The sequence below is a fragment of the Lethenteron reissneri genome, chromosome 8 (assembly GCF_015708825.2).
Source record: "Lethenteron reissneri isolate LAM-NWPU_2019-01 chromosome 8, ASM1570882v1, whole genome shotgun sequence".
NCBI classification, from domain to species: Eukaryota; Metazoa; Chordata; class Hyperoartia; order Petromyzontiformes; family Petromyzontidae; genus Lethenteron; species Lethenteron reissneri.
The window spans coordinates 6,850,425-6,875,722 of NC_083786.1; the positions used below are offsets into that span (position 1 = coordinate 6,850,425).

At 54.5% G+C, this 25,298-nt stretch overlaps 1 protein-coding gene across 1 annotated transcript in view; it reads right to left on the reverse strand.

Annotated features, from left to right (window-relative positions):
• The window catches only part of LOC133362651 (homeobox protein OTX1 B-like), a 44,485-nt gene that overhangs the window by 5,087 nt on the left and 14,100 nt on the right, over window positions 1-25,298 (reverse strand). Inside the window, 4 exon segments of the mRNA XM_061581576.1 lie at window positions 330-555; window positions 1,012-1,163; window positions 5,066-5,087; window positions 5,089-5,458. Coding sequence (XP_061437560.1) covers window positions 330-555; window positions 1,012-1,163; window positions 5,066-5,087; window positions 5,089-5,169 — 481 coding nt within the window. The 5' untranslated portion in view covers window positions 5,170-5,458.

Below are 25,298 nucleotides of genomic sequence, written 5' to 3' on the forward strand. Positions count from 1 at the left end.
CTCCCTCCCATCTCACTCCCTCCCCCCCATCTCACGCTACTCTCCTGCCATCTCACTCAATCCCCTCCCATCTCACTCTACTCCGCTCCACAAACTCTCCTACCTCCCCCCTCTCATCTCGCTCTACGCCCCATCATCACGCTCGCTCTCTCTCCTACTTCTCTCCTGTCATCTCACTCTGTGGCTAAGTTGTTGGACAGCGATAAGAGAGCTGTGGGAGAGCTGAGGCAGAGCTGTAAGTCGGCTACGGGAGAGCTACTGGAGAGCCAAGGGAGAGTTGTCCCGCAGAACCACGAGAACTCTACGCAGCAGGGAAGCAGACAACACACCTCCACCTCCGTTGACGGGAGCCACGCTGCCTGCCGCTGAGGAGGAAGGGAAGAGTGGAGGAGCATCACCCGACGCCTCGCGCATTGGAGACATCTTCTTCTTAGGTGGGCGGGGCTTGGCTTGGGAGCTCCCTCCTCCCCCACCACCTCCTCCTCCCCCCTGCTGCCCCTGCTGCTGCTGCTGTAGTTGCTGGCGGCATTTGGCGCGACGGTTCTTGAACCACACCTGGGGCGGAGTCGACGGTGCAGAGGGGATGGTGGGGGGGGGCGTGAGGTTGTGGGGATGCCGGTGGAAATAGAGGGGAGAGGGGGGAGGAGAGGGGAGGGGGGATAGAATTAACTCCCAAGTTGGCCATCCTCTCCACCCCCCAACACAGATTCTGTCTCTCATTCGTTCCCCCAAATTTTGCTCCGGAGTTGCTGCCCGACCTGGTGGACAACGTCCCACGTGGTTCCCCTCCCCCCTGTTCCTGCCCCCCCCCACTACACTTTCTACTCCCCCACCCCGCTTCATGCTCCTCCCCCACTTCCTGCCCCCCCCCCCTCTAATACTTGCTCCCCTCCCAAATCCTACTCCCCCCCCCCCCAACTTCCTGCCCCCCTACCCCCCACCACACTTTCTGCCCCCACCTCCTGCCAATCCCTCCCGTCCCCTCTCCCTGCCCCGCCCGGCTGCCCGCACCTGCACGCGCGACTCGGGCAGGTTGATGTTGAGCGCCACCTCCTCGCGCATGAAGATGTCGGGGTAGCGCGTCTTGGAGAAGAGCGACTCCAGGATGTCGAGCTGCGCGCGCGTGAACGTCGTGCGCTCGCGACGCTGCTTGCGCGGCGCGCCTGGGGGGGGGGGAGGGCAGAGAGGCACGCGCAGAGAGAGGATGAGACGGGGACGCGGAGACACGGACAGTCAGAGGTCACGACAACAACCGCCATTCGCCACTAAGTGGCGGTGACGTCACCACGACGCTTGTGCCAGGCCATGTGCACCTTGAGGCCACCACGTGAAGTGTCGAACGCCCGCTGGCAGGAGGTCACGGGGCAGACCCAGGTGCCATGGGTCGACTGACTGAGATGACCGAGATGACTGGCTGATGCACCACCTGTGCCCCCTACTGCGCCAACTTGCTGTGCATTAGCCACCCGGTGCTCCACTCGTTGTTGTGAGCATCGCTCGTCCGCCCCCCGTTGTTGCTGGAGGGCGACTGTCTCCAACTGCCCAGTAGCGTCCTTCACGAGCCTCCTCCACAGAGGCCGATCTTGACACCGCTGGTACCAGTCATCGGCAAGTCCACTCAGCTCCACGTCCTCCTGTACCACATCACTCCATCTCTTCTCTAGCCCGTGCCGCGCCCGTTTAGCCCCCTCGATCCGGCCGAACAAAAGCTGTTTAGGCATGTGGTGACGCAGGCAGAGAGACGCAGGCAGACAGACGCAGGCAGAGAGAGATAGGGGGAGAGACGGACGGGCAGAGAGACGGACAGAGAGTGATAGGGGGGAGAGACGGACAGGCAAAGAGACGAAACGAATGGACACAAGGCAGGCAGACAAGATGGACAGATATACACGGAGAACAGACAGACGTACAGACATTCGGACAGACGCAGGCAGAGAGATGAACAAATAGAGAGACAGGGGGAGGGGGGAGCGGGTGGAGAGGCGGACAGAGAGATGCGGGAGAGAAGAGACATTCACTGGGACAGAGAGAAGTCACGGACTCACTGCAAAGGGACACGCAGCGCGACATTAAAAAGTGCCCCTTCTCAACATCTCACCTCAACTCTCAACTCTCCTGACTCCCCTTCTCCATCCCTACCTCTCCCTCCATCTCTCTTTCCTCCCCCTCCCATCTCTCTTTCCTCCCCTTCTCCATCCTTCTCATCTTTCACCTCCATGTCTCTCCTCTCTCCCAGATCGTCCTTCTCCCCCCCCCCCACGTCCCTCTCTGCAACCTCCTCCTCTAACACGCCCGAACTCACTCTCTCTCTCGCTCTCCTCTCATAGTTGTGTTTCTCCACCCCATCTCCCTCCCGTCTCTCTGCCTCTTTATCTCTCATTCTTCTCTTTCGCTTCTCTCCCAGTAATTTACACCCCCCCACCTCCCACCCCCACTCTGTTCTCTCTCTCATCTCTTACGCAACCCTGTCTCTCTCTCTCTGATTCTCTCTCGCCCCATCTCTCTCGGGCTCACACACACACACACATACGCTCTCTTTCTTGCCTCTCCACCATCTTCCCCCAACCTACTCTCTCGCTCTCCCCCCTTCTGCGGCTCATATTTTCACAAAGCCGTGCATGCGGGCTCATGTGAGCCAGCGAGATAAGGGGAGAGAGGCGCGAGGTGGGGGTTGGGGTGAGGGTTTGGGGTGAGGGTTTGGGGTGAGGGTGGGAGGAGGAGGAGGAGGGGGGGTTAAACGGCTGGGCCCCGTTTGAACTGCGTTCAGGTGAGGGAGAGAGAGAGGACACAGGTGAGTGAAGGGCAATGCGGTGAGGGTGAGGTGTCGTGGAGCCCGTTGTTTGTTTATCTTGGGGGAGGGGACGGGGGGGGGGTAGTGAGATTGGCGATCGCGCCGAGTTTGTGTCATTCGTGCTCGTGTCCAGCGTGAGTGGAGGTGAGCGCAGCCCAGGTGAGTCGAGGGTTCAGGCGAGTCGAGGATTCGGGTTGGTGCAGCCCAGGTGAGTAGAGGATCCAGGTGAGTTGGAGCCCAGGTGAGTAGGGGATTCAGGCCAGTGCAGCCCAGGTGAGTAGGGAATACAGGTGAGTCGGTGGCCAGGTGAGTAGGGAATACAGGTGAGTTGGTGGCCAGGTGAGTGCAGGCCAAGAGAGTAGGGGATACAAGTGAGTCAGAGCCCAGATGAGTATGGGATTCATGTGAGTGCAGGCTAGGAGTGTAGGGGATACAAGTAAGTCGGAGCCCAGGTAAGATGAGGCCCTATGTGGAGGGCAACAGAGTGTGGTGCAACACAATGCAGAGTTGTACTTCTGTGCTGCCACCCGTCTCTGCCCCCCCCCCCCAAGCCTTCACCAACCCAGGTGAGGTAGGGCTACAGGTGAATAGAGGTGAGGCCACAGGGTGAGTGAATGCGAGGCCAGGTGAGGTGAGGCGACAGGTGAGGGGAGGAGAGACCAGGTTAGTGTGAGGCCATGTGAATGGAGGTCAGCTAAGGTGAGGCTACAGGTGAACAGAGGTGAGGCCAGGTGAGTGGAGGTGGGACCAGGTGAGGCGAGGCTGCAGGCGAGTGGAGGTGAGGCCAGGTGAGTGGAGGTGAGGCCAGGTGAGTGGAGGTGAGGTCAGGTGAGGTGAGTGGAGGCGAGGCCAGGTGAGGCCAGGTGAGTGGAGGTGAGGCCAGGTGAGTGGAGGTGAGGCCAGGTGAGGTGAGTGGAGGCGAGGCCAGGTGAGGTGAGGCCAGGTGAGTGGAGGTGAGGCCAGGTGAGTGGAGGTGAGGCCAGGTGAGGCGAGGCTATAAGTTAATGGAGGTGGCTGCTGGGTAAGGAGAGACAAGGGTAAACAGGCGAACTGATACTCGTGCTGGTTACCGGCATGGAGGGATTAGGGGAGAGGGGAGGTGGGAGCCACGGGTGGGGATGGGGGGACAGGGAGACGTGGGGGGGGGGCTGGGATTATTGGCGTCACGTGGGCAGTGAGGAGGGTTGAGGGGGGAGGGGGGGAGTGTAAGTGGGGGCTGAGGGGGAGGGGTACGAGCGAGAGGAGGTGGGGGGGGGGGGCTCTGGGCAAGGCGCCATCCTCGCCACCGCCCCACCACATTTCTCATCCACCAGCCTCCATTGTTTACAACGATGAGAGGGGGGCGGGGGGAGACGGGGGGGGGGGGGCAGCACCCCCCCCCTCCGGATGGGGTGCCCCGGACGGGCAATCAATCCGCCCGCCCCCACCCTCGCTACGGCACTCGTGGTGGTGAGGGAAGCTGGAGGGAGAGAGGTGGTGAGCGGGTGAGGGTGGTGGTGAGGGTGGTGGTGAGAGTGGTGGTGAGCGGGTGAGGGTGAGCGGGTGAGGGTGGTAGGTGAGTGGGTGAAGTGAGGGTGGTGAGATGGGGTGTGGGGTGGTGAGCGGGTGAGGGTGGTGGTGAGTGGGTCAGGGTGGTGGTGAGTGGGTGAGGGTGGTGGGATGGGGTATTGGGTGGTGAGCGGGTGAGGGTGGTGGTGAGTGGGTGAGGGTGGTGGTGAGTGGGTGAGGGTGGTGAGGGTGAAGTGAGGGTGGTGGGATGGGGTGTGGGGTGGTGAGCGCGTGAGGGTGGTGAGGGTGGTGGGATAGGGTGTGGGGTGGTGAGTGGGTAAGGGTGGTGGTGAATTGGTGATGGTGAGTGGGTGAGGGTGGTGAGGGTGAAGTGAGGGTGATGGGATGGGGTGTGGGGTGGTGAGCGGGTGAGGGTGGTGGTGAGTGGGTGAGGGTGGTGATGAGTGGGTGAGGGTGGTGATGAGTGGGTGAGGGTGGTGAGTTGGTCAGGGTGGTGAGTTGGTGAGGGGGGTGGTGAGTTGGTGAGGGTGGTGGTGAGTGGGTGAGGGTGGTGGTGAGTGGGTGAGGGTGGTGGTGAGTGGGTGAGGGTGGTGGTGAGTGGGTGGTGAGGGTGAAGTGAGGGTGGTAGGATGGGGTGTGGGGTGGTTAGCGGGTGAGGGTGGAGAGGGTAAGGTCAGGGTGGGAGTGGGTAAGGGGTGGGGACGGTGTGGTGTGGTGAGGATGGTGGAGCTAGATGGCGGGGGGGGGGGGGAGTCTGTCCCTCACCGGGGAACCCCACGGAGGGATGGCAGCAGCTCCATGCCACCTCCAGGGTGCAGCCCGAGGCCGCTCATGGCGTAAGGGCCTTGCTTGAGGTAGGACACCATCATGCTGCCTGGCCCGGCCCAGACCCGGTCCAGACCCGGTCCGGACCAGTCCCGGTTCGGCCTGGCACGGTCCAGTACGTTTCCACTGGTGCACGGCTCTGACTGGAGGAGAGCCGAAGAGTTTCTATCGCCTCCTCTTCGTCCCTACGTGCTGCTGCTGCTAATGCTGCAGCAGTTGCTGCAGAGTCCCTGTTGAGTGGACGGGGGTAATGGAACGGGGGTCCGCGGGGGAGCTGGGGTCACGGGGGAGATGTCGCGGATGGGTGGAATGAGAGTGGGGTAGGGGTTGACGCTGATAGAGAGAGATGGGGCAGGGGGGGGGAGACGGATCAGAATCTGTATCTATACAGGAGGAATCCGATGAGCTATAAAGCTATTTTTCACAGGTGAGAACCGTACAAAAACAAACAATGCAAAAACACCATTGGAGTGAAAAAATATAACCAAGGTAAACAAATCACTTAAACAAATGGACACAAATAAAACTAAACAATCTTTTATTCTTACCAGCTTAAGCCCACTGAGCTATTAGCTTATTTTTTTTCAGAAGCGACCTGTCCACAAACGACAGCTCAACAACGCGGCTCGTCGTGCGGCAATGTACAGCAGCCAAAATAATCTACACATCGCGTTTCCACATGTGACGTGACCGTCCACGTGCGCGGAGAGAAAACGCGGCCTTCTCTCCTCCCGCTGCGGTTCAAGGGGGTCAGCAGTGGCCGCGGGTTCGTGTCGAGGTTGATGGGAGAGTGAGCGGGCGGAGCGCAACAGCTACAGCAGTAGCAGCACGCGGAGAGGCTTAAACCCATAGTAGTAGGTTTTACCCTTATAAACTGGTATAAAACTGACACCTTTATTCAAGGCATCATGTTTGCAATAACCACAACACAAGTAGTAGTCAAAAAAGCAAACAAAAAGAAGCAACTCTGATAATGATAATGATATGCACTGTCCTTGAAGTTGATTGGGCCACACCCGAGACGGCTTTCTTTAGAGCCTAGTCCCCATTGGTGTTGGTTAAACCCCTTTCTGGCAATGAAGCAGGAGGTGCCAAAATAGATAGCTTTTGCAAGGCATCAAGACGATCAAGTCTGCATTAAGCGCGCCACACACACACACACAGCACTTGTGGCATACAATAAACATGCAAACAACTTCATAATAAAAGTGTTTGGGTTTGATCGAGTTATTTATAAATGTGTCGTAACCCTCCACCACCCGGCACGGCCAATCCGTAAAAAGTGTCACGTTGACAAAAGACAAATAGTTCACTACTTTAGCCCACCGGTGTGTTGAAGAATGAATCCACAACATTTACATTTTTTTTTAAAATATTGTGGATTCACTTATAAATAACGCGATCTAACCCAAAAACGTTTATTATGCATAATATTGGTCGCGAAAGCCTACGTGTTAAAATGCAAACAAATGTTCTCTACTGATAATAATGACGTGTGCATTGTCTTTGACTACTGATTGGTGGAGACCAGAGAGAGCAAGGCCTTCTTTGTGGCATTGTCTCACCACCAGTGTCAGACCAGAGCATCACGCCACAAGTCAACAGGACAAAGACAATCGCACGTATCGGAGCATTTATAGTTCGGGTTAAGCAGTGGCGTCTATGGGATAACAGTTTGTTGCCAGCATTTTTTGCCAGTACTTTTCATACTTTGATCGTGGCAAAGAAAAAAAAGGTCCAATAGATTTGCTACAGTAGTAGCCTGAGATACTAACCAACTAAGACAAAGACCCCCCGTGTAGCCTTCATAGGCTGCAGGGGGCAAGTGCTGTTAGCGAGCACCCAGGACAGAACAAGCAGGTCACAGTTGGTAGGCTCCGAGTTCAAATCCTGCTTTGGGGATTGACTCCATTGTCCCCCTCTCAAGTCGATCAAGTGAGTTGAAACTTGGCGAGAAAGGTTATTTTACATAGATAATCGTCCCTTCCATAGGAATGTGGAATTTCCACCACTGGCCTTTGCTGGGTTGTACACAGGACATGACCACCAATGCCTCAATGCTCGCTTGAGCAGGAAATCACTTTAACTATTCACACAAAGGTAAAGATCCTCCGTATAGCATGGGCAGACTGTTGGGGCAAGTGCTGTTAGCGAGCACCTAAGAAGGCCGGTATGGCACACGAGGGAGTGGGTGGCCAACACCACGCCCGGCCGCCTTTGTCTCCTTAGGGGTGACGTTCACACACCGCACCAGGTACTCATTTGAGGCGGAGTCGACCGAGGGGAGGCGCAGGAACGGTTCAGATAATCGTCAAAGATGTTGGCCGTGAGCGTGAATCGAACTCGGGTCGCCGGGTTTGTAGCGCAGCGCGCTAACCGCTGCACCACCGCTCCCCGCAAGACGCACAAGCACACAGACATCGTCGTGGTTTGAGATGTCTGGAAACACAACCCCACCTCCCTTGGCCCCATCACACACATAGACCCCCCGGCCCCTATGAGACCTCCCCTCCTCCCCATACACTCAAAGTTGCTCCCAACCCAGCTGGTACAAGGTGCTAACACGGGCATCTAGAAAAACATCGATTCTCATCCACGCGCTCCCATTCCTTCACTCTCTCACACTTCTCTCGCACTCTGTCTGACTCGGACTCTTCCGCCCCCCACCAACTCTCCCCCCCGCCACCACCTAGCCCCCACCACCTAGCCCCCACCCCCACCACCTAGCCCCCACCCTCACCACCTAGCCCCCACCAACCAAGCCCCCACCCTCTAGCCCCCACCCCCTCCACCTAGCCCCCACCTTCTCCACCTAGCCCCCACCACCTATCCCCCACCACCTATTCACCACTACCTAGCCCCCACCAACCAAGCCCCCACCCCTCCACCTAGCCCCCACCCCCTCCACCTAGCCCCACCCTCACCTCCTAGCCCCACCCTCACCTCCTAGCCACCACCACCTAGCCCCCACCACCTAGCCCCACCCTCACCACCTAGCCCCCACCCCCACCACCTAGCCCCCACCACCTAGCCCCACCTAGCCCCCACCACCTAGCCCCACCCCCTAGCCCCCACCCCCTCCACCTAGCCCCCACCACCTAGCCCCACCCTCACCACCTAGCCCCCACCCCCTCCACCTAGCCCCCACCCCCTCCACCTAGCCCCCACCCCCTCCACCTAGCCCCCACCACCTCCACCTAGCCCCCACCACCTCCCACTCTCCTGGTCGTCAAATCGACACCACCCAGACCCTCGGGCCAGCGGCGTCGAGGAGAGAGTGTCACGTGATGTTGGCACGCTTCGGGATGAGAGGAGAGTCACGTGATCGCACCTGCTAATGAGTCATTAGTGGTCATTAGACCCAGATACCGCGGGGTTCGTCTCTTTAATGAATGACGCTCGCGATTGATAATTTGATATGATTATGATTGTTTACACACGGCGATGGGGAGCGGAGGGGAGCAGGGTTGAGTGGGTGGAGTGGGAAGGATTTCAGAGCAGTCGGGGGGGGGGGGGGGGTCAGTGGAGTGAGGTGGGAGTAGGGAAGGGTGGGGAGGAGATGGGAAGAGTGGGGAGGCGTGGGGTAGTTTGGAGGCGAGTGCTGGAAGGTGGGAGGATTTGGTGGGAGGGAGGGCGTGGGGAGGGGTGGGGCGAGTGGTGGGGAAGAGCCGGGGAGTTTTGAAAATGAGTGTGGGGGAGAGAAGGTGGAGGGGTAGAGTGCTGGGGGAATGTGTGGAGGGGAGTGTTGGTAGCTAAGAGGAGGCGGAGGGGTGGTGAGTGGGAAGAGATGGGAGGAGCTGGGATGATCAGGAATCAATTTGGAGGAGTGGAGAGAAGTTGGGAGGAGCGGTGATTAGTGGGGATGAGTGGGGAGGGGCAGGGATGAGTGGGGAGGGGCAGGGATGAGTGGGGAGGAGAGGGGGGGACACAACAAAAGGGATTAATAAGGAGACGAGTGAAGACAACAAAGACAAGGATCCCCCGCATAGCCTCAACAAACTTTTGGGCAAGTGCTGTTGGCGAGCACCTATGAATGCCGCCACTGTACGCGGTTAGTGCGCTGCGCTACGAACCCTGCGAGACAGAGACACAGATATACACACACACACAAACATATAAACACACAGACACACAAAGATATAGCCACAGACATGCACACGAAGCCCCAAACATTAAGACACACACACAAACACAGTCACAAACAGGCATTCACACATACACAACAAACAGATACACATAAGAGTTACACATACGGGCACAATCACACACATACTTTGTACACACACACACACGTTTAAACAACATTTAAAATGCGGTTGGGAATGTCGACCAACCAAAAACCAACTGTGCTGTCCTTACATTCCTTACGGGGCTTGTCTAACACCACTAGCCTCAAGAAGCTTCCAGCTCATGGAGCGAAACGTCGGACATCGTGCTGAACAACCCACGGGAGAACATTGTCCAAGTTGCCGACACCCCTTCAGAACGAAGGCCCATACCTTAAAGAGAGCCTCCTTGCCCAGAACATCTTGCAGTTCGCCAGCATTGATTCAAGCAAACCCTGACTCTGCTGATGAGACACTGAATATCTAAACCAATCCTTGCCTATGACATCTGAAGGTTCATCAGCATTGATTCAAGCGAGCCTCACTCTCTGTGCGTCCAAACCAATCCGGAGTTTTGCTTGTCCTGAATCAATCCTGTTGAAATTGAGCTGATGAGATGTGTAAGAAATATATATATTAATGTGGAGAGATATCAAGCTGAGATTATTTATCTATTTGGCTAGTTATAAACTTGTCTAAAGCTTTATGAATCGACTGCTGGCTGAACGCCTCTCCACGTTGTGTAAATCATGGGTGGAATGTTTGACCATACTTCACCACGCTGGTTAAGGGGGGCGGGGGGGGTAGGGGTGGGGGATGGGTGAGTCGACCGGTTCGGTTATCACTCGCCGCTGATGTTATCCGTGGCCGGGAACTGAACTCGGATAACCGGGGTTCATAGCGTAGCGCGCTGACCAATGCACCACCCCCCCCCCCCCATATTGAAAATACGATCCGTATAATCCGCGTGTCCGTCTGCAAAAAAATGATCACAGAGTCTCACAGCAGCAATGTCAACAAGAGTGGATCCCTGATTTAACTGCGGCCGGGGGAGGAATTCCTCAGACCGAGGCGATATCACCCACAGGGAGATTCTGTTTGTTAAAGTATTACACTCAACAGGGTCTCGTCAATAATCCACTGCTGGATGACGGCCTCTCCACGCCGCGCGTGCGGGTCGTGGACGATTATTATCTATTGAACGAGATAAGTGTCGTGTCTTCCTAAGTGCAACGTATATATTATTTTATAAACTTTACATAATACATTAATAACGGTCCCTGATTGTTTGTGGTGCTGCTGCTGATGGGAGTGGTGCACAAGCACAGCCAATAACGACAACTTAACACGTTCAACAAAGAGGGAAATTTATATCTAAGAATAAAGACCTTAACCTGTATGCCTCAAAATCCTCTAGGGTACTTCCCGACAAGGTAGAAAGCTGACATTTAGTACATAGGTAGCTTTTAAGACACAAACAGAAAAAAATCAGAAAATCCGAGATTTGCCATTTTCAGACCCCAAAATATTGATTTTAGGTGCCCCATGAACATGTTTGTGGGTGTCGTTCAGAAACCGTAAAACATTTAAGATTGCGGGATTTTTCCTTTGACAGAGCGTTAAACAGCAAATACAATCCAAGCGAGAACCATTGTAAAAAATAAAACAAATTTGAGATATTTCCGATTCAAGCGGTTTTGAACAGAAAATACTAAATTTCATGATGTACAAATTTTTATTATTCAAAAACGGTAAAAGATAGGAGCTTTCCCTCAGAGTATTGAGTTAATTACATTTTGTCCTCCAAGCGGTTTCCTATCGGTACGTCTTTAAATATAATAAGTTAAATCAAGTCGTCGACAATTTTTTGTGTTCTTTTGCTGAAAAAAAAATTAGTAGTTGCTCGTGTCTGATGGTAGATAACAATTGTAAAAAAAATCAGATCAGGTAAATTTGTATATTTATTGCAACTTTTGCCTGGCCAAGACATGCTTTATGAACGAGTCATATAGAAACTATCGGGCGACGTTTCGAGCAATGGCCCACTTCTCGCCGGAACAAAGATAGACAGGCCAGAGGCTCAATAACAATAAAATAGCTTTGAACATTAACGTTCTTTACGAGCTATGTGCATTACGATTATCGTGGGCCTTATCGTGATGATGGTTTATATTTAAATCAAACATAGAATTGGCACAGCGATTCTCAGTTAAGGAGCACGTGAACCAAGTCATAGGAAACTACTCCCGCTCGCGAGACTTTGCTTAAGTGCTTAACTCGAACATAAGCGCAATGCAGTCTGTATATAGACTGCATTTCTATACCGTCTCTATACTACGCTAAAGTCTATGCGGTTGTTATATTAGGAAGCCACTGAAGCTATGCGCTTTAGATCTAGATAGAAAACTAATTTCTTTCGAACTTATTTTCGTGTTTAGTTTGTTGTCCTTCCCCCGCACCTCTTATTAGCACGGTTGGCTACGTACGGTAAGAAATAAGTTCAACATAGATGCATGTATAAACCTACAGTCCGTGTTACAGTATATACACACAGTGAAATACAGTCTATAAAGACTGTAGATAAAGACGGTATTGCAGTTATTGTTTGACTTGCATCCCACTGGGATTTTTTGCACACAGCGTTGAAATGCGGTGTTTTTTCTGGAAGACTTTGCTGTTTTTTCCAGGATTTTTTTCTGTTGCGTGTAGTCACTTTAAGATGTTTCTTGTTCATGTTTGTGTTTTGTTGCGGTTGCACCCGAGTCAAGAGCCGCATGGCTCACAGGGTTATACCTCATACATTTAATTGAAAATAAAATATTGCAGTCTACATATTGTTTAACCACGCGGTGTGTAAGTTTCAATAGTAATGCCCCAATGGTAAATTCTACTTTAGTGATGTAACGAAAAATGCATGCATACTCTCCATATATATGCAAGCACACACGTATAATATTTAAGGTTGAGTCGACCTAGGGCAGGCCGAACCAAGACCGGTTCAAATATGAATTGTTATTGGTCACGAGCTGGAATCGACCACGGGTCTTTCCCGTGGTTCGCAACAGTCCACTGCCCAAGCATACAAAGGCAAAGATCCCCCGTATAGCCTTTACACGACTTATGGGCAAGTGCTGTTAGCGAGCAGCCCCTATGAAGGCCGACACGGCACACGATGAAGCGAGGTGGTCAGCACCGGCCATAGACACAAAGATAGAAGATCCCCCGTATAACCTGAACAGAATGTAGGGCAAGTGCAGTTAGCGAGCACCTATAAATACACAAAGACAAATGTCCCCTGTATAGCCTTTAACAGGCTGCTGAGGCAAGTGCTGTTAACGGGCAGCTGTGAATACACAACGACAAAGAGTCCCTGTATAGCCTTTAACAGACTACTGGGGCAAGTGCTGTTAGCGATCACCTATGAATACACACTCACGCATGTGCCATGGATGTGTGTGTTGATGTGTATACAACCGTACTACATATATATGCATGTATCATTTAAGTCGTAAAAGTGACGAAGCACAGGCCTAAAATCCCAAAACTTCAAGCGGACAACATTTAACAGCACTTAAGTATAATGGAGATACGATTGAAACACTTTTCTTGAATCGAGTAAGGTTATTGTTGGTCAGAGGCTGGGTAAATTATGATTAGATGTGATATTATTGCATGCAGGTGTGATTACATTTGTACATGCTGCGCACTGTTGTGCGTATGCGTCTGCTTGTTTAATTACAATTATAGAACATATATGTACGTGGTAATTGTGTGTACATGTGTGTATGTGCTAGATATGTATGTTAGTGTGGAGAACCTATATGCGTGTATTTTTTTTTATATTTTATCATCCGATGTGCGGTGATGGAGCTGTTAGCGCACCGCGCTACAAACCCAGCAAAGACCCGAGTTCGTTTCCAGCTCACGGGCCAACATCGGTGACGAATATCTGAACCGGTCCTGGGCCTCCCCTACGTCGACTCAGCCTTAAATTAGGCCTACCCAGTGCGGTGCGCAAATATCAACCTTGGGGAGACAAAGGCGGCTGGGCGTGTGACTGGCCACCCAACCCGTTCCGCGTGCCGTGTCGACCTTCATCATAAAACTTCTGGCTAACAGCAACTTGCCCCGGCTGCCTGTTGAAGGCTACACGGGGCGATCGTTGTTGTTGTTTGCTGTGTGCGGCAGGAGCTTGCCCGTCCCATGGACAAACGCAGTAAACATCTCTTGTTTTGCAAGCGGAGATCTGGAGGCTTCCAAGTTGAATGGGCGCAACTAAAATTTTCATAAACAATCAATACAACGCAACACCAGATGAACACAACAACACACTTCTGTATAATGCACAAACAACTTTGAGTACACGGGGAGACACGGGGGCAAGCGTGTCTCGATCTCCCGGGGACACGGGAAAGAGACACGGGGACACGGGAGATAGAGACATGGGGACACTGGAGTTACGGGCTGCATGGGGATACGTGAGACAGAGACACGGGGGCACGGGAGAGAGTGACACGGGGGCACGGGAGAGAGAGACACGGGGACACGGGAGAGAGAGACACGGGGACACGGGAGAGAGAGAGACACGGGGACACGGGAGAGAGAGACACGGGGACACGGGAGAGAGAGACACGGGGACACGGGAGAGAGACACACGGGGACACGGGAGATAGAGACACGGGGACACGGGAGAGAGAGACACGGGGACACGGGAGAGAGAGACACGGGGACACGGGAGAGAGAGACACGGGGACACGGGAGAGAGAGACACGGGGACACGGGAGAGAGAGACACGGGGACACGGGAGAGAGAGACACGGGGACACGGGAGAGAGAGACACGGGGACACGGGAGAGAGAGACACGGGGACACGGGAGAGAGAGACACGGGGACACGGGAGAGAGAGAGACACGGGGACACGGGAGAGAGAGACACGGGGACACGGGAGAGAGAGACACGGAGACATGGGGACACTGGAGTTACGGGCTGCATGGGGACACGTGAGACAGAGACACGGGGACACGATAGAGAGAGACGTGGGGACACGGGAGAGAGACGTGGGGACACGTGAGAGAGACACGGGGGCACGGGAGAGAGACAGACACACGGGAGAGAGACAGACACACGGGAGAGAGAGACACACGGGAGAGAGACGTGGGGACACGTGAGAGAGACACGGGGACACGGGAGAGAGAGACGTAGGAACACGGGGATACGGGAGACACGGGGACACGGGAGACACGGGGACACGGGAGATACTGAAGATAGAGACACTGGGATACGGGAGCTAGAGACATGGGGACACGGGAGACACGGGGACACGGGGAGATACTGGAGATAGAGACACGGAGACATAGGGACACTGGAGTTACGGGCTGCATGGGGACACGTTAGACAGCGACACGGGGACACCGCACAAACGATCATGCCGCAATGACTTAGTTCACAGGGCTTGTCTTCAAAGTTCTTACAGAACACTCACTCACGTCGACACACACATATATACACAAGACAAAGATCCCCCCCTATAACATGTCATGTACAGAATAGACCTTTGGGACAAATTATGTAAGCGAGCGCCTATTGATGATAAATACCGGTACACACGCATATATATGGACCGGTATATATATATGTACATACACATGTACAAATATATATATAAATACAAAGATCCCCCGTATTGAATTAACAGACTGTTGGGGAAAGTGCTGTTAGCGAGTATCACCCTATACGGTCTAATACCGTCACAGAGACCCAGACACATGCACACAAACTAATCATCACACACCGATATACATATGTACACACAGAATCCATATACAGACACAAATGTATACACAAATAATCACGATTCTAGGATGAGAAACAATATATATACACACATTATAAACACGCGCATACACACACACATCATATAAGCAACATGCTACAACGGAAGCACGTGCTTATGTAATATAAACGCGTGCGTGCAAACACGCATGCTGCACACGTAAACACACGTGCACACTGACACAAAAATAAACGTGTCACACACAACATATATATGTGTTTGCACACGCATACATACACATAGATAATTTATACACTTACCTATACTAAAAAGACCAAGATCTCACGTTTAGCCTTTAACAGACTGTTGGGGCAAGTGCTGTTAGCGAGGGAGCGGGTTGGCCAGGAGCACGCTCGACCGTCTTTGTCTTCCCAGTGCTGATGTGTTTAACGCATCGCACCAGGTAGGGGTTCTCATTTGTGGCCGAGTCGACCTAAAGAGAGGCCCAGGAACCGTTCGGATATTCGTCTCTGGTGTCGATGGCCGTGAGCGGGAATCGAACTCGGATGTTACGCGGGGGTTTATCGCGCAGGTCCCTAACCGCTGCGCCACCACTCCAAACGAACGTGACATGCGACAGATGCACTGTGCAGTGCATACTAAACACAAAGACAAAGATCCACCCGGTAGCCCTAACAGACCGTTGGCGCAAGTGCTGTTAGCGAGCACCTATAAAGGCCGGAACGGCATACGGGGGGTGGTGTTTACGCATCGCACCGGGTACGCATTTGATGCTGAGTCGACCTAGTCAGAGGTGCAGGACCGATTCATAAAATCGTCACTTGGCGTTGGCCGTGAGCGGGAATCGAACTCGGGATGCCGGGTTCGTTGCGCGGATCACATGACACACACACACACACACCACGTACACACACACACTATGTATATCCGCACGTGTTGTTTAAATTTCAAAATAAAGGATGTCTCGGATGGAAGAGTCGATTTATTCCTTTCCGTTAGGTTAAACAAAGCAAACACATTTTTTCTAAGCTAAACCAATCTCAGAAGTTAACAACTTTACCTGGTGATGCTTCTGCGTTGGCAGTGGTGTAAAGGCACAAACAACAACAACAACCTCAACGCATTCCGTGTCAATAACAACATTGCTTTTGACGTGCTGTACAAAGGGGCCATTGCCCGAAACGTCGCCTATCATATATACATGTCTTTTTAGGCCCACGGTGTTGGTATTGAGAAATGTTTCGACATTGTTTATTTATGTTATTGAGAAGGTAAAAACAAGTTGATTGTATGAGACACGGCCATCAAAATTCACCATCATCGTGGTGATCACGACGCTGCTGTTACTCACTCACACATCGCCGCACTGTGTATCAGCCGAGAGGGGCACCTCGTCACGCGTGACTCTCCACCACGGTCGTATACCATCGCACATTAAAACAGAGCGAATGCAAAATAAACACACTTAAAAAAAAATAGTTACAAATCAAAGTCTGACTGCGGCCGTATTCTCCGGAAAGTTTCGTCGACTCGCAACCAAACTTGTGGCCCCGGTGTCAATAAAGTAACAAAGACAAAGATCCCCCGTATAGCTTGTCGCAGACTGTTGGGGCAAGTGCTGTTCGCGAGCACCGACGCAGGCCGGCACGGCACACGAGGGGGTGGGTGGCCAGCACCACGGCCGACCGCCTTTGTCTCCCCAGTGGCGATGTTTACACACCGCACCGGATACTCATTTGCGGCTGAGTCGACCTAGGAGAGGCACAGGACCGGTTCAGATAATGGTCACCGGTGTTGGTCGTGAGCGGGCATCGAACTCGGGTCGCCGGGTTCGTAGCGCAGCGTAGCGCTAACCACCACACCACCGCTCCCCACAATAAAGTTACACACATCGGGTCACGTGCGCACACACGCCGACCGGATTATAAGACGCACACCCAACTTTTGCTTTAAAATACAGGGGGGGTGGGGTGCGTCTTATAATCCGGACAAGACGGGAATTGCTACCGAGAGAGAAAGACACACATTTGCGTACATACCCACGTGCACACGCGTGGTACGGTGTGCGTGCGTGTGCGCAACAGTCCTTGTTGTCTGTCAATCCACTGCTGGATGATGCTAAACATCCACGTGGCGTACGGCAACTCGAACCGCATGTTGGGAGAGTTGAGCGCGTTCCCTGTCGTCAACCCCACGCACGCGTATTCCGCCACGCTCGTGCACGGCAAAAGGCAAACCTCGTCTCCGCCTGGCTTACACGGTGCCTACGTTGAATTGGTCGCGCACATCATCCCGATTACCGCATGGACCCTTCTGAAATAAATGAGTCTCGAAGACTCGTGAGCGATTTGCTTCCCTTTGTAATAAAAACGACACGAAAGACGAAGATTTCTCCCCGTATCGCTTTAACAGACTGTTGGGGCAAGTGCCGTTCATCAATACAAACATAAGACTCCGACTGTGTGTGCGCGTCGCGTTGTTATCTCATTCTGTCAACGAACACGCTGCAATGTGCACTCGCAAACTCCACTCACCCGGCGACCCAGGCTGACGAGCGCGTCACGTGAAGTGAGGCCGCCTTGGCGCGTCAACGCGGATTTATAGCGGCGTGTGTGCGTCAGTGTCTGTGTGTGTGGATGTGTGTGTGTGCGTGTGTGTGTGTGGATGTGTGTGTCAGTGGATGTGTGTGTGTCAGTGTCTGTGTGTGCGTCAGTGTCTGTGTGTGTGTCAGTGGATGTGTGTGTGTCAGTGGATGTGTGTGTGGATGTGTGTGTGTGTGTCAGTGTATGTGTGTGTGGATGTGTGTGTGTGTGCGTGTGTGTGTCAGTGTATGTGTGTGCGTCAGTGTCTGTGTGTGTGGATGTGTGTGTGGATGTGTGTGTGTGTGCGTGTGTGTGTCAGTGTATGTGTGTGTGTCAGTGTATGTGTCAGTGTATGTGTGTGTGTCAGTGGATGTGTGTGTGTCAGTGTATGTGTGTGCGTCAGTGTCTGTGTGTGTGGATGTGTGTGTGGATGTGTGTGTGTGTGCGTGTGTGTGTCAGTGTATGTGTGTGTGTCAGTGTATGTGTGTCAGTGGATGTGTGTGTGTGCGTCAGTGTCTGTGTGTGTGTGTCAGTGTATGTGTGTGCGTCAGTGTATGTGCGTGTGTGTCAGTGTATGTGCGTGTGTTTATATGGGTCGGTTGGTGTATTTATGGGTGTCAGTGTGTGTCGCTATGGGTCTGCATATGCATGCATGTGTGTTAGTGTATGTGTCCTCGCTAACAGCACTTGCCCCTACAGTCTGTTAAGGCTATACGGGGGATATTTGTCTTTGTGTGTGTCTTTATATGTCGCTGTGTGTGTTTGTATGTATGTATGGGTGTCAGTGCGTGTGTGTGAGTCGGGGGGAGCGTATACCGTTACGGCTTTTATAGGTGCTCGCTAACAGCACTTGCCCCAACAGTATGTTGAGGCTATTCGGGGAATGTATGTGTGTGTGTCAGTGTGTGTGTATTTGTTGTCAGTGTGTGTGTGCCGTCACGTCCTTGATAGGTGCTCGCTAAGAACACTTGCCCCAAACATGCGTGACGGCTATACGGGGGATCTTTGTCTTTGTTTGTATCTGTGTGTGCGCGTCTGCGTGTGTGCGTGTGTATATTTCGCCTGTGTGTGGGGTGTGCGCTCACAAGTCTGCGTGTGGATGTGTTGTGGGGAGCGGTGGTGGAGCGGTTAGCGCGCTGCGCTACGAACCCGGCGATCTGAGTTCGATTCCCGCTGACGACCAACATCTATGACGATTATCTGAACCGGTCCTGGTGCCTCCCCTAGGTCGACTCAGCCTTAAATGAGTACCTGGTGCGGTGTGTAAACATCGCCACTGGGGAGACAAAGGCGGTCGGGCGTGGTGCTGGCCACCCACGCCCTCGTCTACCGTGCCGGCCTTCATAGGTGTTACTCGCTGACAGCACTTGCCCCTACCGCCTGTGAAGGCTATACGGGGGATCTTTGTAGCGCTCATCATCACCACCACAACCACCACCAACCACCACCAAGTCACCTCCACCCCCCACCTACCACGCTCGCAATTAGGGACCAACCTGGCTGGTGCGACAAGGAATTAATTAAACGCGATGTTTTTTTGATAAATTAATTAGATAAGCCAAAAGGGGGCACGCGGCCCGCTAATTGGGAGCGCGTGGCGAGCGGGGGGGGGGATTGGGAACGGTGGGGGGCAGTGGGGGGGGGGGTGGCGTGGGGGGTGGCGTTGGGGCGGTCAGAGAGGCAATGGGGGTAACAGGAGGGGGGGGGTTAACAAGGGGGGGGGGTACAAGGGGGACCCCGCCGCTTATCCCCACGACTCATTACCACCCCTCCCCACCACTACCCCTGCGCTCACCCCGACCCCCACCCTCACCACCCGCTCTCTCCCTTCATTACGTTAATTACTGCTCCAGTTAGAAAATGAACAATCAGTGCGGCCATATGTCCCAGAGGTCCCTGGGGAGAGTGGCACGGGCTCAGCAAGGGGCCCCCCCCTCGACTCGCCACGCGCCCCCCCCCTCGACTCCCCCCCCCTCGATTCACCACGCACCCCCCCCCCCCTCGACTCCCCCCCCCTCGACTCCCCCCCCCTCAATTCACCACGCACCCCCCCCCTCGACTCCCCCCCCCCTCAATTCACCACGCACCCCCCCCCTCGACTCCCCCCCCTCGACTCCCCCCCCCCCTCAATTCACCACGCACCCCCCCCCTCGACTCCCCCCCCCCTCAATTCACCACGCACCCCCCCCCCTCGACTCCCCCCCCTCGACTCCCCCCCCCCCTCAATTCACCACGCACCCCCCCCCCCGACTCCCCCCCCCCTCAATTCACCACGCACCCCCCCCCTCGACTCCCCCCCCCCCCCTTGATTCACCACGCACCCCCCCCCCCCACACCTCCCACGCATACCTCACTCAGCACGCACACCTCACTCACGCACGCACACCCCTGCCTCAACACGTACACCACCTTCGACTCACTACGCACACCCCACACTCACCACGCAACCCCCACACTCACCACGCACTCTCCACCCTCCACACTCACCACGCACACCCCACTCACCACGCACACCACACTCACCAGGCACACCCCCAGACTCACCACGCACACCCCACACTCACCACGCACACCCCACACTCACCACGCACACCCCACACTCACCACGCACTCTCCACCCTCCACACTCACCACGCACACCCCACTCACGCCGCACACCACACTCACCACGCACACCCCACACTCACCACGCACTCTCCACCCTCCACACTCACCACGCACACCCCACTCACCCCGCACACCACACTCACCACGCACACCCCCAGACTCACCACGCACACCCCACACTCACCACGCACACCCCACACTCACCACGCACACCCCACACTCACCACGCACTCTCCACCCTCCAAATCATCACCACGCACACCCCAGACTCACCACGCACACCCCACACTCACCACGCACACCCCACTCACCACGCACACCCTACTCACCACGCACACCAAACTCACCACGCACACCCCCAGACTCACCACGCACACCCCACACTCACCACGCACACCCCACTCACCACGCACACCACACTCACCACGCACACCACACTCACCACGCACACCCCCAGACTCACCACGCACACCCCACACACCCCCAGACTCACCACGCACACCCCACACTCACCACGCACTCTCCACCCTCCACACTCACCACGCACACCCCACACTCACCACGCACACCCCACTCACCACGCACATCCCACTCACCACGCACACCCCCAGACTCACCACGCACACCCCACACTCACCACGCACTCTCCACCCTCCACACTCACCACGCAAACCCCACTCACCACGTACACCCCACTCACCATGCACACCCCACTCACCACGCACACCACACTCACCACGCACACCCCAGACTCACCACGCACACCCCCACACTCACCACGCACACCCCACACTCACCACGCATACCCCAGACTCACCACGCACACCCCAGACTCACCACGCACACCCCACTCACCACGCACACCCCACTCACCACGCACACCCCACACTCACCACGCACACCCCACACTCACCACGCACACCCCACACTCACCACGCACACCCCACACTCACCACGCACACTCCACACTCACCACGCTCCCCCCACACTCACCACGCACACCCCACACTCACCACGCACACCCCACATCCCACACCCCACACTCCCCACGCACACCCCAGACTCACCACGCACACCCCACATCCCACACCCCACACTCCCCACGCACACCCCAGACTCACCACGCACATCCCACACTCACCACGCACACCCCACACTCACCACGCTCCCCCCACACTCACCACGCACACCCCACACTCACCACGCACACCCCACACTCACCACGCACACCCCACACTCACCACGCACACCCCACACTCACCACGCACACTCCACACTCACCACGCTCCCCCCACCATCACCACGCACACCCCACACTCACCACGCACACCCCACCCTCACAACGCACACCACACTCACACTCCCCACGCACACCCTACTCACCACGCACACCCCCACACTCACCACGCACTCCCCACACCCCACACTCACCACGCACACCCCACACCGCACACCACACTCTCCACGCACACCCCACACACACAACGCACACCCCAGACTCACCACGTACACCCCACTCACCACGTACACCCCACTCACCACGCACACCCCACTCACCACGCACACCCCACACTCACCACGCACACAGCCGTAAAACCTTTACCCCGCAGTGGACTGAACCCCGTCTCATGCAATTATCCGCGATCACATTTGGATCAGACTCAAGGGACATTGACCCAAGATATGGCAAAGGGGCGCGTGCTCGCGATCACATTGAGAGACGGAGCGAGAAGGGGAAACGCGTGGATCAGAGGACACACGCAAGTTGGATACACGTCGCATTGATCTTCACACAGCAGTGGATAGTCCATGGCAGTGATGAGAGCATGGAGAGATGCACGTTTGGCAGTTACAGGACAATTGATGGTGGACGGAATTCGCAAACAAACTCGAGCAAAAACAACAAATTATTGACACAAAGCGCATGGCCCCCTCTCTGTAAGTCTACGGGCCTCTACGTGAAATGTGAGTCTATGTATGGTTCTTTGTTTGTTCTTATTGTGATTCTGCGCGTCTCTGTGCGAGTCTATGGCAGAGCGGCAGTCAGTGGCAGGCCGAGGAGAAGAGAGAGAGAGAGGGAGGATCTGGAGGCTGGAATTGAACCTGGGTCAGTGAGTCGGCAACACGGACGGCTGTCAGGGGAAGGAGGGGGGGGGAGTTCCACGGCTCATGTCTGGTAGCTACAACCTTCGCGGATGTCGAGACGAGAAGGGATCTTCAAGTTATAGTCAGGAGCGCTTTACTGACGTCACCCGCAGTGCCTTTTCAAAAGTGATTAACGCCGCAGTGACGTCATTGTAGTGTTGCTGCTATTTCACTTTAAAGTAAACCATTAAAATTGCTCCGACGAACGTAACTTAATTCTTCCAACAGGCGTTTCGAAATCTATTATTTCTTACGGTGTCCGACTGAGGTTGAAAGCGTTATATTGCATTCGCCCTGTCCGTCTGTGTGTAACGTGGGGGTGTGTGGGGGGTCACTGGAACGAACGGGTGAGAAATTAACTTGAGTTTTAGAGGCGTGTGGCGATTGGGGACTCACCCCTCGGAGAAATCTGGCCCCATCCGTGAAATGGTTTCCCCAAAACTCTGTCGACAAACCCAGCGCGAAGAGGACACATTTGCAAATGTTCGAACTCGTTTCAATCGTCCCGACGAGTCGCACGCACGCCTTGGTGTCCGCGCTGGGCTCGACTCTGCCCCATGAGACAGCGAATGTCAACAACGGGTCCAGAGATTTGCTCGCGTTCACCCCAATGCTGCCGAAATGATGCACTTCCAGAAGTCGGCCACGTGGCTGATGGGATGTGTAAAAAAATTAACCCGTAAAAACAAAGTTGTTCACTATAAATCCTTTATATGCGTGGCGGCTAGAGTCCTCTCGTCCTCTGGCTTGAGATGGCTGCCACCTATGGGTCAGATGATTGCATGCCACCATTAAGCAATTGGTAATTAATTATAATTTATTTTTTTCCTAAAAAGTGTAACATTTTGGAAAAAAAATTTCACGAAAATAAATTGTCACGCACAACGAATCTGTGTGCAAAATGTCAGCTCGATTGGATCACGGGAAGTGGGTTAAAAAACGACCGAAAGATTTGCACGGTCGTAAGCGCGCAAGCAAACAAGCGCGCAAGTGAACTTAATATAAAGGATTAAAAAAAAATGTTGGTATTTGTAAATGGTTGCACTTCTTCGTTGTCTATGTGGAGGGACAGATATGGCAAAGAGAACGCCCGTTCTGTAGATTGTCTTTCTCGCTTCTATTTCTCCACGACGACCCCAATCGGCGATGTCGAATCTCCTATCGTGCAGCACGCGCAGCCGCTGGCCGTCCGGGGCCGGAGGGACAGCCACTCCACGGTCACATGACAGGGACCAGCCCATCCTCGCAATTACGAGTCAACGCAGACCTCGCCGCGGTCCGTTATTAAATTACATCTGCTGGCTACATCTGCCGCGATGTGCGAATGCGGAGAGATTGGTTTTGATGAGGAGGAGGAGGAGGTGGGGGGCTGGGGGATTTTTTTTGGGGGGGGAGGGTGCCGTTTTCGAAGGTGGGGGCTACGGAAAAGAGGAGGGGGTCAAGGAGATGGGGGTTAAGGGGGAGGGGGCTACAAGGAGTTGGGGGGGGTGAGAATGGGGGGGAGGGGGAGTCTGCGGGGGGTGAGATTGAGCGGTTGAGGGATGCGGGGGGGGGGGGCTGCGGGGGGTGTGATCTGTGAGGGTTGTGGGGAGAAGGGGGGGGCGGTGGTGGTGGTCTGCGCGAGGGTTTGGGCTGCAGAGGGATGGGATCTGCAAGGGTGGGGGCTGCTGTGGGGGGGGGGGGGGGCTGTTGTGGGGGATAGAGGGGAGGGGCTGCGCCAATCGTTGAGTGACTTTGATCGCCGCTAAGAGAACGGGATCGTCATCACCGCCACCATCAACGCGAGACTCGTGCTGGGCGCTTATACCCAATTAGCGACGCTTTTATGGCCGCAATTAAGCGTTTTGATGGCTTAACTGAGACCCGGGGGGGGGGGTGGGGGAGAGGCGGCGGTGGCGGCAGGGGTAGTGGTGAGGAAGGGGGTAGGGGAGGGGATGAGGTGACCACAATCTTCACCTCGCCGGGGGAGCGGGAGTGGGGGGGGGGAGAGCCCCCCCCACCTCCCCCTTAAACTAATTGCTTAGGTTAAATAAACACAATTATAACGCACACACAGCACCCTTGGTGTAACGTAGATTAACTATCGCGACGTGTTAGTTGTTTAACACACTTTGCCGAACGCACGCCCCAAGTGCCCAATAAGCGTCAAGCGGCCAGCCACAAACAGCACTGTCGTCAAAGTTGTACTCGATGAAGAGTGCAAACGCGTTTTTCTTGAATTGCCTCGAGGGTATCACACGGAGCTTGGGGAAGAGAGAATGCCAAAGGTTACGCAGTGCAGCAGGTAGGCACAGGTAGGCACAGGTAGGCACAGGTGTTGGCCGTGAGCGGGAAGCGAACTGTGGTCGCCGGATTCGTAGTCGCAGTGTGTTAATCACAACGCCACCGCTCCGATAACAGACACACATAAATTCAGTACAAATACAAATATCCCCATGTATAGACTTAACTGATGGGGCAAATGCTTTTAGCGAGTAGTAACTCTGAACGCCGGCACGGCAAACAAACAAGGGGGGTGGCCAAGACTACCCCGGACGCCTTTGTGGCGAGATGTTAACTACCTCGCCTGGTATGCAGGACGCCGTGGGTCGATTTAGAGTTTGCGTCTTCTCTCTCCCCGAGGTCGCGTGGATTTCTCTCCGGTTCCTCCGGTGTTTCTCTCCACATTTAGAAACATCCGATTAGAGTATTTAGCTGCTGTGCATTTACACATGATGATAAGCCACATCGCTTAGCTATCATTTGTGGCCAGGTCGCCCTAATAATAGCGATTAGCTCAGCGGGCTTTACCTGGTAAAATACAACAAATAGTTTAGTTGTATTTTGCCAAAGTCAGCACGACGCACCTATGAGGGGGTGGGTGGCCAGCACCACGCACGGTCGCCTTTGTCTCCCCAGTGCTGATGTTTTATGGACACCGCATCAGGCACATCGGCACTG